This window comes from Oryx dammah, unplaced genomic scaffold (assembly GCF_014754425.2).
Source record: "Oryx dammah isolate SB20612 unplaced genomic scaffold, SCBI_Odam_1.1 HiC_scaffold_19, whole genome shotgun sequence".
Taxonomy (NCBI): domain Eukaryota; kingdom Metazoa; phylum Chordata; class Mammalia; order Artiodactyla; family Bovidae; genus Oryx; species Oryx dammah.
Window position 1 is genome coordinate 44409300 of NW_024070203.1, and position 13178 is coordinate 44422477.

The window sequence follows — 13178 nt, forward strand, 5'->3', positions numbered from 1 at the left end:
AGACAAATCCATGTGTTCCTACACTGTTATAAATGTCAGCAAATATCTCTGAGATATGACAGCAGTTTCTGGTGTAGCAGTTCATAATAATGTATTTTACTGGGCTAAGAAATCTATGGATGCTTTAATCATTGTTTATTAGGACAGCAAGGGACTTTAGTAGTTTAGTCACTCAGTCGTGTCCAACTCTTTGCGACCCCATGGACTGCAGCACGCCAGGCTTCCCTGTCCATCATCAACTCCTGGAGCTTACTCAAATTTAGGTCCATTGAGTTGCTGATGCCATCCAACCATCTGATCCTCTGTCATCCCCTGGGTTTGATACACCAAATATTGATTCATTCTTTTAATACCAGCTATGAGCTCTGTAAAATCTAGGCCTTTAGGAAAGAGTAGCAATCAGATCAGTTGGTTCTTGTGTCTTGGTGCTGTAGTAGGGGAGGAAGAGAGACAGGCACAAACTGAATAGGAAATATGAAATGAGATGATTCTGGAGAATGCTAAATGCGGTGATAAAAGATTATGAAGATTTGTTAGGGTAAACTTTTTAAGATATCATTACACACTGAATGATGACAATGCTCAAAATTCTCCAAGCCGGGCTTCAGCAATACGTGAACTGTGAACTCCCAGATGTTCAAGCTGGTTTTAGAAAAGGCAGAGGAACCAGAGATCAAATTGCCAACATCCACTGGATCATCAAAAAAGCAAGAGAGTTCCAGAAAAATATCTACTTCTGCTTTATTGACTATGCCAAAGCCTTTGACTGTGTGGGTCACAAGAAACTGTGGAAAATTCTGAAAGAGATGGGAATACCAGACCACCTAACCTGCCTCTTGAGAAACCTGTATGCAGATCAGGAAGCAACAGTTAGAACTGGACATGGAACAACAGACTGGTTCCAAATAGGAAAAGGAGTATGTCAAGGCTGTATATTGTCACCCTGCTTATTTAACTTCTATACAGAGTACATCATGAGAAACGCTGGGCTGGAAGAAACACAAGCTGGAATCAAGATTGCTGGGAGAAGTATCAATAACCTCAGATATGCAGATGACACCACCCTTATGGCAGAAAGTGAAGAGGAATTAAAAAGCCTCTTGATGAAAGTGAAAGAGGAGAGTGAAAAAGTTGGCTTAAAACTCAACATTCAGAAAACTAAGATCATGGCATCCGGTCCCATCACTTCATGGCAATATATGAGGAAATAGTGGAAACAGTTCAGTTCAGTCACTCAGTCGTGTCCGACTCTTTGTGACCCCATGAACCACAGCACGCCAGGCCTCCCTGTCCATCACTAACTCCCAAAGTCCTCCCAAACCCATGTCCATTGAGTTGGTGATGCCATCCAACTATCTCATCCTCTGTCGTCTCCTTCTCCTCCTGCCCTTAATCTTTCCCAGCATCAGGGTCTTTTCAAATGAGTCAACTGTTCACATCAGGTGACCAAAGTTTTGGAGTTTCAGTTTCAACATCAGTCCTTCCAATGAACACCCAGGCCTGATTCCTTTAGGATGGACTGGTTCGATCTCCTTGCACTCCAAGGGACTCTCAAGAGTCTTCTCCATCACCACAGTTTAAAAGCATCAATTCTTTGGCACTCAGCTTTCTTTATAGTCCAACTCTCACATCCATACATGACCACTGGAAAAACCATGGCCTTGACTAGAAAGACCTTTGTTGAGAAAATAATGTCTCTGCTTTTTAACATGCTATGTAGGTTGGTCATAACTTTCCTTCCAAGGAGTAAGCGTCTTTGAATTTCATGGCTGCAATCACCATCTGCAGTGATTTTGGAGCTCCCCAAAATAAAGTCTGACACTGTTTTCCCAACTATTTGCCATGAAGTGATGGGACCGGATGCCATGATCTTCGTTTTCTGAATGTTGAGCTTTAAGCCAACTTTTTCACTCTCCTCTTTCACTTTCATCAAGAGGCTCTTTAGTTCTTCACTTTCTGCCATAAGGTGGTGTCATCTGCATATCTGAGGTTATTGATATTTCTCCCGGCAATCTTGATTCCAGCTTGTGCTTCTTCCAGCCCAGTGTTTCTCATGATGTATTCTGGAAACAGTGGCTGACTTTATTTTTCTGGGCTCCACAATCACTGCAGATGGTGATTGCAGCCATGAAATTAAAAGACACTTAGTCCTTGAAAGGAAAGTTATGAGCAACCTAGGCAGCATATTAAAAAACAGAAACATTGCTTTGTCAACAAAGGTCCATCTAGTCAAGGCTATGGGTTTTCCAGTAGTCATGTATGGATGTGAGAGTTGGATTATAAAGAAAGCTGAGTGCCGAAGAATTGGTGCTTTTGAACTGTGGTGATGGAGAAGACTCTTGAGAGTCCCTTGGAGTGCAAGGAGATCCAACCAGTCCATCTTAAAGGAGATCAGTCCTGGTTTTCATTGGAAGGACTGATGTTGAAGCTGAAACTCCAAAACTTCGGCTACCTGATGTGAACAGTTGACTCATTTGAAAAGACCTTGATGCTGGGAAAGATTGAGGGCAGGAGGAGAAGGGGACGACAGAGGATGAGATGGCTGGATGGCATCACCAACTCAACGGACATGGGTTTGGGTGGACTCCGGGAGTTGGTGATGGACAGGGAGGCCTGGTGTGCTGCGGTTCATGGGGTTGCAATGAGTTGGACACAACTGAGCGACTGAACTGAACTGATGACAAGCCAGCAATCTAAACATACCAGAAAAGAACATTCAAGGCAGAAGAAATAGGCCACTAACAATAAAAGACAGTGGGATGGGAAATTTCCAGTATCCCTTCCATCAGCACTGCTAATACTTGATACACACTGTATCACTAATCCACTGCTTCTCACAGAATCTGAACTTAAAAAATGACACTTGACAGATTAGAATGCTGAGCTAAACTGAACAAGATAAAATGTGACTAACAGGAATCTAAAGTGGTGTATGCAGGTTCATAAGCCCAGTTACACAGCTCAAAATGATGTTCAGTTGGCTTGGCAGCTGTTGATAAAAGAACAGTCTGGGGATTCTAATTGACCACAAATTGGAGCTTGCTCTTGCCATTTCTGACCGGTAAAAGCAATGTGTAGATATTGCCCTTAGGCAGACTTCTCCCCAGTTTAAAGCATCATTAGAGTGGTCCAAAAATGGAACTCTCCATTGCCTCACTCATTAGGAAAAAAAAAAAAAAGAGCAAGAAAGAATTAATAACTTTCAGGCCTTTTGAAAAAAGAAACTTCTGTTAAAGAACCAGTTTAAAATATTTTTTGGTTTCTGTGAAGCTGTGACTTGTTACTGGTTTCTTTCATTCCAACGTTTTCTTCATTTGGGGATATTTATGTATAGTTAAGAAAGAAAAATGACATTGGCATATAAGTCGTATGATGAGGTCTGTTGAAAATTTGATATATAATGGTGTCTCCCAAAATAGTAATCTGAAACTTCTTTGACTGTAATTTTTCAACGGAAATTAAACTTCTGGTATGTTTTGGACAAATAAAATATTAAAACTGCAAATATGTCTTGGCTTTGCTATGTATTAGCCGTGTAATGTAGGCAATTTACTTTCCTCAAAATGAGACCAATAACTTGTACCTGCCTGAAAAGTTTGTTATGAGGATTAAATTAGTTGTTGTGTATAGAGCAGGTAAAGTAGTGCCTAGTAATAGTAAGTGATGTGTATGTGTTTGCTGTTATTAGATGTAAATGTATGTTCTACTCTGCCTTCAGGAATTAATGACCAAGTTAATAACTGAGACACCTGACCAGCCAATCCCATTTCTCATTGACCATCTTCAGTCAAAACAAGGAAACCGTGGGCAACTTCAAAGAACCTTATCTGGATCTGCAGCTCTCTGGGCAGAAAGTGAAATATTAGGTAAATGAAAAGATATATTTTACAGTTAATGTTAATACATTTAATGTAAAATTTATGAAAGTCTTTCTTTTTATAACAAGTAAATCTAGATAGTTACCTATGGTTTCATGTATTCATTGGTATTCACCCATATGCTGCTGCTGCTGCTGCTGCTAAGTCGCTTCAGTCATGTCCGACTCTGTGCGACCCCATAGACGGCAGCCCACCAGCCTCCCCCATCCCTGGGATTCTCCAGGCAAGAACACTGGAGTGGGTTGCCATTTCCTTCTCCAATGCATGAAAGTGAAAAGTGAAAGTGAAGTTGCTCAGTCATGTCTGACTCCCAGCGATCCCATGGACTGCAGCCTACCAGGCTCCTCTGCCCATGGGCTTTTCCAAGCAAGAGGACTGGAGTGGGTTGCCATTGCCTTCTCCGACCATACGCTAGAACTTGTCAAAAAGTATTCTCAAATTTGAATATATTGTTATTTATTAGGCTTCCAAACATGAGAATTTTTGTATTCAATTTGAATGGAAGTAAGATTCAGATTTGCATGGAAAGCTTTCATTTCATATGAATTCAAACTAATTATTTTAAACTTTAGTTATTTATTCTCTTTTTATGAAGAATTTGAATTAAGCGCTTATAGCTCCTCTGGGCAAAAAGGTAAACAATACATTTCTAGAGTTACCTTTTCTGTAGCCTAAATGGATAATTATTCTCTGTTTCCCTCAGTTCTAATTTTACCTTATGTTATAAGTTCAACCTGATTTATTTAATGTAAACATTGAGGAACCAACCTTACCTCTCCAGTAAGCACTAGTGAGATAATTGGGTAGACTTGTCTTTGATTTTTATTTATAAAATGTGTGTCTGATAGCTTATTTCTTTTACACACTGGTCTGTTAGTTTGGTGTTTACTTCCGAACCCAAATCCCACCCCCAAACCTTGGCTAGAGTAGCTAACTCCTCACTTGACTCCCATGATATCTGACTGACTGGATTTCAAATGCTTTCTAGGGATAGCACCGTAGCTTCTCTTCTCTTCATGCCCTCTGGGATCCCATGAAAAGATTTTGGTCCTCTTTGGCTGTATTCTCACATTGGTGCTTAAAGTGGGTAAGGGATAGGGTATTCTCTGCAGAATGTAGACAACTCTGGTGTTAGTTATCTATATAGAAGTTCTCTGCTGCATACAGGAAGCCAGAATATGAGCTTTTGGTATAATAAGAGGGAACTCTTGGTTTTTCTTGGTCACTTTCATAGGGTTAGATTCTTAGCAAGATGAGTATTAGGCATAGGCTCTGGTTTGTAGGTGCAGAGAGAAATCCATTCTTGTGAAGGTGGACCAGATAAACATCCATGAGCCCATTAAAACTCATTGGAACCCATGTTTGTAAGTTATCGTGTCTGGAGAGACAATAATGTATTAAATTCTATAGTATTAATCAACACACATTTAATAGCTCCCATTTATCACAAGTCAAAAGTCTGTGGAGGGTTTAAGCAGATTGTCTGTTTCATCACACAAAGCTACAGATCAAGATGTTGGCCAGGTTGTATCTTCATCCAGAGGCTGGAATAAGAAAGAATCTGCTTCCAAATTCATTCAGGTTGTTGGCAGAATTAGTTTCCTTGCAATTATATGACTGAAGTCCCTGTTTTCTTGCTGAGTCTCAGCCAGCAGCTGCTCTAAACAAATAGGTACAACCCACAGTTCTTTTCCACACAGCTCTCGCATCATGGCAGCTTATTTCTTTTTATTTCCTGAGAGAGAATGTGTTGTTGTTGTTGTTCAGTTGCTAAGCAAACTCAGTTTGCTAAGTTGCTAAGTTGTATCTAAGTCTTTGGGACCCCATGGACTGCAGCATGCCAGGCTTCCCCGTCCTTCACTATCTTCCAGAGTTTGCTCAGATTCATGTTCATTGAGTTGGTGATGCTGTCTAACCATCTCATTCTCTGTCATCCGCTCTTCCTTTTGCTTTTAATCTTTCCCAGCAACTGGATCTTTTCGAGTGAGTTGGCTTTTCATATCAGGTGGCCAAAGTATTGGCGCTTCAGCTTTGGCATCAGTCCTTCTGATGACTTCAAGGTTGACTTTCTTTTAGGATTGACTGGTTTGATCTCTGCTGTCCAAGGGACTCTCAAGAGTCTTCTCTAGCACCACGATTCAAAAGCATCAGTTCTTCAGCACTCAGCCTTCTTACATTTATTTATTTATTTTTGAACTTTTAATTTTGTATTGGAGTATAGCCAATTAGCCATGTTGTGATAATTTCAGGTGAACAGTGAAGGGACTTAGCCATACATATACATGGATCCATTCTCCCCTAAACCACCATCCCCTCCCTCATTAATCTGCCACATAACGTTCAGGAGAGTTCTGTACGCTATACAGTAGGTCCTTGTTGGTTATCCATTTTAAATATAGCAGGCTTATTTCTGTAACAAGGAAGAGAATTTCTTTCAGTAAGATTTGCTAAGATGGAATCTTATAATACAAAGTATATAGTGAAGATAGTGGATGGAGATAGTGAAGGACAGGGAAGCCTGGTGTGCTGCAGTTCATGGGGTCACAAAGAGTTGGACACGAAGTGACTGAACAACAACAAAATAAAGCAAGAGGGCAATACAGGACTAAAATTCATCCAGTTTCTTTGGATGAACTTGAATTTCTTGGGGCATCTTAGTAGGTAATTCCAACAGGCTGTTGGATATGAGTCTAAAACTGTGGATGGGTTAAGGCAGAAGTTCAGGAATAGCATTCAGGATTGTGCACATTAAAATTATGAGAACGGAAGAATGGAAGAAGTTGTGCTTAAATTTAGAGTAGGAGCTGGACTGGGATAAGGCAAGTGTGAGATGATATATTTCATCGATATTTTTCCAGTTTTTTAAGAAGTGAAGTTGTTTGCTAAGGACAAGAGTTTTGGGGAATAAATCATGGAAATTGAAGTGAATGATAACAATTGTGAAGTCACCCTGGGGAATAAAAAGAGACTTGGCAAAGGAAAATAAAAAAGACTGAAGCAGTCCAGGGGCTTATCTAAAATTCAAGACATGAAGTAATAATCATGGAAATTATGGGCAGGATTGTGGTTTTTCCCCCACAGTGCCCAGAAGTGCTTGGAGGAAGGGGAGAAAAGCAGTTTGAGAGACTGATGAGAACTGTGGATGTACAGCAGTGAGGATGAAGGGTGGACAGACAGTTTTATGAAGGTGTTGAGGATGTCTGTGGGTAAATTGTACAAGCAATCAAAGCATGTGGCCCAGTATTAGAGGGAGGGAACAAGGAAACAGTCTAGACATAAAAAGCAGATCAGAGAACTAAGAATCTTTAAGAGGTCAAATGTAAGGGAAGGTATGGTGAAAATATGAAAGATTGAGAAGGCCAGGGAAATTGTGATGTTTGGGACCAAGACTTTTGAGGGGAAATGATTCCAGATGATGAGAAAGTCCTGTGGGTGTCCTGAGTTTGTGGGCTCTGAAGTTCAGAGAAGTGAAGTTCTTTAAGGTTTGAAAGGACAGTGAATTGTGATACTCAATACATGGTTTGTTTAAGAAATTAAGAGGTCACCAGGGTTTCATTCTGTTTGTTGAAAGGTTAAGGGTAACTGGGCCAGTGTCTTGAGTAGGGCTGCAAGAGTAATCAGGAGCAGAAAGATGCAGTGATGAAGAGTGGTGAGCAGTATAGACACGCAGCACCTACCACAAGAGAGGAGAAACGTTCAGCTGAACATGGATGGACCACATTTGCTTTTCTCTTTCTGACTTCCTTCACTCTGTATGACAGACTGTAGGCCTACCCACATCTCTACAAATGACCCAGTTTCACTCCTTTTTGTGGCTGAGTAATATTCCATCATGTATATGTACCACATCTTCTTTATCCATTCATCTGTCATTGGACATTTAGGTTGCTTCCTTGTCCTAGCTGCTATATTTGTGGAATCTAGAAAAATGGTACAGATGAACCTATGTCCAGGGCAGAAATAGAGAGGCAAGTATAGATAATGGACTTGTGGACACAGTAAGGAAGGGGAAGGTGGGACGAATTGAGAGATTAGGATTGACATATATATACACTATGATGTATAAAATAGAGAGCTAGTGGAAAGCTGCTGTATAGCACAGGGAGCTCAGCTTGGTGGTCTGTGATGAGTTGAGAGTGGGCTTTGGGATGTAGGTGGGAGGTAGGTCCAAGAGGGAGGGGATACATGTATACACATAGCTGATTCACTTCATCGAACAGCAGAAAGTAACACAGCATTGTAAAGCAATTACACTCGAAAACAAACAAACAAAACCAAACCAAAAAACACCGTGGAGGTACCAGAAAACCCCAGCCTATGGCAGGTGACATGTGAGGAGGGGATGAACACCTTTCATTCCAAGAAACTGCAGAGGAGGAAGCACTCTTGTGGAAAGACTGATGTGGCTCTTCTCTTGAAGGAGAGGATTTGAAGACGGAGGACTATCGTTTATCATGGAATGTATGCCCCAGAAGGTGAAGAGGAAAGATTTTAGAGGGGAGGATATGACAGGAGAGAGAAGGAAAGCAGAGACTAATTCTTCGATACGAGTATTAGTAGAAGAGGTTATAATTCAGGTGACAGTAAATAGTGCCAGTTTAAACTTGAACTATAATTTTGAATTATTTCTTTTGGTGCTTGTTATAATTAGTTAGAAAAGGTCTCAATATTCAAACTATTTAGGTTAATACTTTTTGAAAATATCTGAAGGTGCCCCCTTTTTGCTTTTAAATTTATCTAGCATCTTGGGGACTTAACATGTTCTCAGAAGTTTGTCTTTTAATGTCTAGGAGAAAGTTGAAAGCAACCTTGTTTTTACTTATTTTTAGATGCTCTATTATTAAACACTTATGGGATTTGTTTTTTTATTTCTGATATTCAAAAGTTTTACTGGGAACACATCTGGATGTTTGTCTCTTTTCTTATTTTTCATTTTATCCAGTGAATCCTTTCAATTAGCAAACCCGCATCTTTATCCTAGAACAGTTGTCTTCTTGTGTACTTAATGCTTCTATTGTATTTGTTTTGATTTCTTCAGAAAAATCAGCTATGTGTAAATTGTTTTCTTTATCGATAACTTCTAGGGAGGTTTGTCAAGTGTATTCTCCCTGTCACTGATCCAATTTTTTACAGTATTACTTTTCTCTTTCTGGCTTTGTATACAAATTCAAATATTGTACATATTGCATTTTAATTTCCTGTCAGTATTCTTGATCTTCTTTCATTTATCTTAGCAATTATAGTTTTACAGTTTTATCTCTTTTCTCATTTCTTTTTGCTTCACAGAGTCTATTTTATTTGTATTAAAAAGATAAAATAGCCATATTCTAAAATTTAAAGGTTTTTTCATAGTAAATCTTCCCTCAAACTATGAATTTCTTCTATATCTTGAGTGATGTATTTTTGCTTTTTGTGTTGAATCTTCCTTGTTAAAATATTTATTTTGTTTATTTGAATTTAAATGAAGGATGTTCAAATTGGTTTTGTTTGTTTACTTGCTAAGTCACGTCCTGTTCTTTTGTGACCCCCATGGACTGCAGCCCTCCAGGCTTCTCTGTCCATCGGATTTCCCAGGCAAGAATACTGGAGTGAATTGCCATTTCCTCCTCCAGGGAATCTTCCCAAACCAGGGATCTCCTGCATTGGCAGGCAGGAGGATCTTTACTGCTGACCCATGGAGAAGTCCATCTCGTTTTAGGTTTGTCAATAAATAGTGTAGGTATTCTATTTTGTCCCCTTACCATATAGCTTAGAACTATTTAGATAGTTTTAAAAAATTTGGGGGAGACAGATGAGATCATGGCTGCTACTATTGGTCTTTGAGAAACTGACAAGTGACTTTCTGTCTCACATCTCTTTTCAACACATTAAATAAGAACAGTATCATTGCTAAGATAGTCAAATTAATATGGATTGTTTTTTTCTTTCCAATAGTGGAGAATTTAAAAAGCTGCAAAATCCAGTGTATTATTCTTCTGTGGCTGCTTTTATTTTTTTGTTGTATCATGAGATACTGTGTTTTGTGTCCATGATTCTTAATTCTTTTAGCTGTGTTGCATTAGAAGAAACTATGGTCCTAGGCTGGATATAGAAAGACAAATTCTGATAGACTGTGAAACAATGTCAGGAGCTGAATCTGAGGTAGGGGCAAGCGTTGCGAATGGCTAGATATTTTTCAGTCTATTACTGATAATGTCTATATTTTTGTCTTAATTCTGTCTATGGCAGAATGCAGACCAGTATTTCTGTTCATAGACCAATGTTTCTGTTACTAGTATTTTAGAATATTTATACTTCTTTTGGTATTTAATGGGATGTTTGCAGTAGAAAAACTGGATAACAACTCATTAAGTACAAACTTAACTTGAGAATTTGAAGGCTCTCTATAGTGTTTCATGATGTCTACTTGGTGTTTATAAGGGAGTAGCCAGAGAAAGATTTATAAATCATGCATATGCTAGGATGATTTGAAAATATTGAAATTTAAACAAGAAGGTAGAAGGAAGCTAAGGAATGTCATGTAGATAAAAGATAAGGAAGCAATGAATAAGACAAAGAAGGAGAATATAATGCCCTGAGAATAAAAGAAGAAAAAGCTCCACAAGAGTCTGTCTAAAAATATGGGATGAAAAGATGTCAAGAGGGATAAACTCCTGGAAAGATCATTTCATTTGAAAGTTGGTATGATACTGGCCACCTTTGAAGGGGAACTGTAGCTTTCAGTAAAGGTGATTGAACTACTCTTTCGTGAACAGAACAGTGGAAAAAATCAGTAATACTGTTTTGCCGAAAGTTTTCACTTTCGTCTCAGGGTCAAAGGATTTGTTAATAAGCCACTCGTTATATACAAATAAATAATAAAAATATTTATTAGAGAATTATCTAGCTTACTTTCATATACTAACATTAAAAGAAGAGAAATAAAGCAGAAGATACATCACCAAATTGGACTTGCTGACATTCAGACTTAAACAATGTGGAGAAGTCCCATGTGATAGCAGTCTGGAGTTCCAGCTGGGAAAAGGTCCTGGGCAGTGTATCAGCTCTGTGTGTGAGACTTCAAAGATTACAGTTCAGGGTTCCCCCTTATAAACCCAGGATGGACGCAAACTGATATCATCATCAATGTGTAACCAAATTGCCAGCCTCAGTTTAATTCAGTACAGTCACTCAGTTGTGTCCAACTCGTTCAGTTCAGTTCAGTCGCTCAGTCGTGTCCAACTCTTTGCAACCCCATGAACTGCAGCACACCAGGCCTCACTGTCCATCACCAACTCCTGGAGCTTACTCAAACTCATGTGCATCAAGTCAGTGATGCCATTCAACCATCTCATCCTCTGTGGTCCCCTACTCCTCCTGTTTTCAGTCTTTCCCAGCATCAGGGTCTTTTCTAATGAGTCAGCTCTTCGCATCAGGTGGCCAAAGTATTGGACTTTCAGCTTCAGCATCAGTCCTTCCAATGAATATTGAGGACTAATTTCCTTCAGAATTGATTGGTGTGATCTCCTTGTTGTCCAAGGGACTCTCAAGAATCTTCTCCAACGCCACAGTTCAAAAGCATCAATTCTTCAGCGCTCAGCTTTCTTTATAGTCCAGCTCTCACATTCATACCTGACTACTGGAAAAACCATAGCCTTGACTAGATGGACCTTTGTTGACAAAGTAATGTCTCTGCTTTTGAATATGCTATCTAGGTTGGTCATAACTTTCTTCCAAGGAGCAAGGATCTTTGAATTTCATGGCTGCAGTCACCATCTGCAGTGATTTTGGAGCCCAAGAAAGTAAAGTCTCTCAGTTTCCATTGTTTCCCCTTCTGTTTGCCATGAATTGATGGTGAAAGGTTGTTGTTGAATTATGACACCGGGATTCTTGGCCCCTGGCGGAGAATTCAATCCGGGGCCAGAGACGAGCCTTGACTGCTCAGAGCTTTTGTGTAACAAAGTTTTATTAAAGTATAAAGGAGATAGAGAAACCTTCTGACATAGGCATCAGAAGGGGGTAGAAAGAGTACCCCCCTGCTAGTCTTCAGCTGGATATTATATAGTCACAAGCAGCCTGTTAATGAAAGAAAGGAATGTCTCAATACTCAGAATGGCACCAGGCCCTTCACCCATAAGATGTATTTTGGGATAATCTTGGCACCAAATGGTTTATCTTGGGCCATAAAATGGTTAACTTGAATCTTGAAGAAGGGTAGATCACCATACAAATAGTTTCATTTACATAGATTAGAGGAACAATATCAGAGTATAACATACTGGTTTATCAAGTAGGTTCTGAGCCAAAAGGCAACTTGAAGACAGAGTTTGGGGTAAATGCATAGTACATTAGCATAGCTTAAGATAACCATTTCCATAAGAAAAAGACATTGGTTAACTTCAGGTGAAACCAGGTGTCACTACGGCAACACAGAATTTTAAGAGAAACCTCCTTTTAAATTTGTATAGAGAAGGAAAAAATATCACTAGTTTGTTTCCTCCTGCTGCTTAAGAGAGATAAAAATGTCTGACACTTGCAGGCTATTTCCTTCGTTTGGAGACCCCTGGCCTTCCTGCCTGTTACTCTCTCAATGGGACCAGATGCCATGATCTTTGTTTTTTGAATGTTGAGTTTTAAGCTAGTTTTTCACACTCCTCTTGCAACTTCATCAAGAGGTTCTTTAGTTCTTCTTCACTTTCTGCCTTAAGCAGGGTGTTATCTGCATATCTGAAGTTATTGATATTTTCCCCCACAATCTTGATTCCAGCTTGTACTTCATCCAGTCTGGCGTTTCACACCATATTTCTGCATATATGTTAAATAAGCAGGGTGACAATATACAGCCTTGACATACTCCTTTCCCAATTTGGAAATAGTCCATTGTCCCATATCCAGTTCCAACTGTTGCTTCTTGACCTGCATACAGATTTTTCAGGAAGCAAGTAAGGTCGTCTGGTATTCCCGTCTCTTGAAGAGTTTTCCACAGTTTGTTGTGATCCACATAGTCAAAGACTTTGGCAGAGTCAGTAAAAGAGAATTAGATATTTTTCTGGAACTCTCTGGCTTTTTCTGTGATCCAGCAGGTGTTGGCAATTTGATCTCTGGTTCCTCTGCCTTTTCTCAATTCAGCTTGAACATCTGGAAGTTCACAATTCATGTACTGTTGAAGCCTGGTTTGGAGAATTCTGAGTATTACTTTGCTAGTGTTTGAGATGAGAACAGTTGTTCGGCAGTTTGAGCATTCTTTGGCATTGCCTCTCTTTGGGATTGGAATGAAATCTGACCTTTTACAGTTCTGTGTCCACTTCTGAGTTTTCCAAA

General features: G+C 39.5%; 1 protein-coding gene across 1 annotated transcript in view; it reads left to right on the forward strand.

Moving 5' to 3' along the window:
• Positions 1–13178, forward strand: part of CUNH8orf34 (chromosome unknown C8orf34 homolog) — a 337095-nt gene that overhangs the window by 60526 nt on the left and 263391 nt on the right. Inside the window, exon 2 of the mRNA XM_040261349.1 lies at positions 3719–3866. Within this exon, the coding sequence (XP_040117283.1) occupies positions 3719–3866 (148 nt within the window). The remainder of the gene's footprint in view (positions 1–3718; positions 3867–13178) is intronic.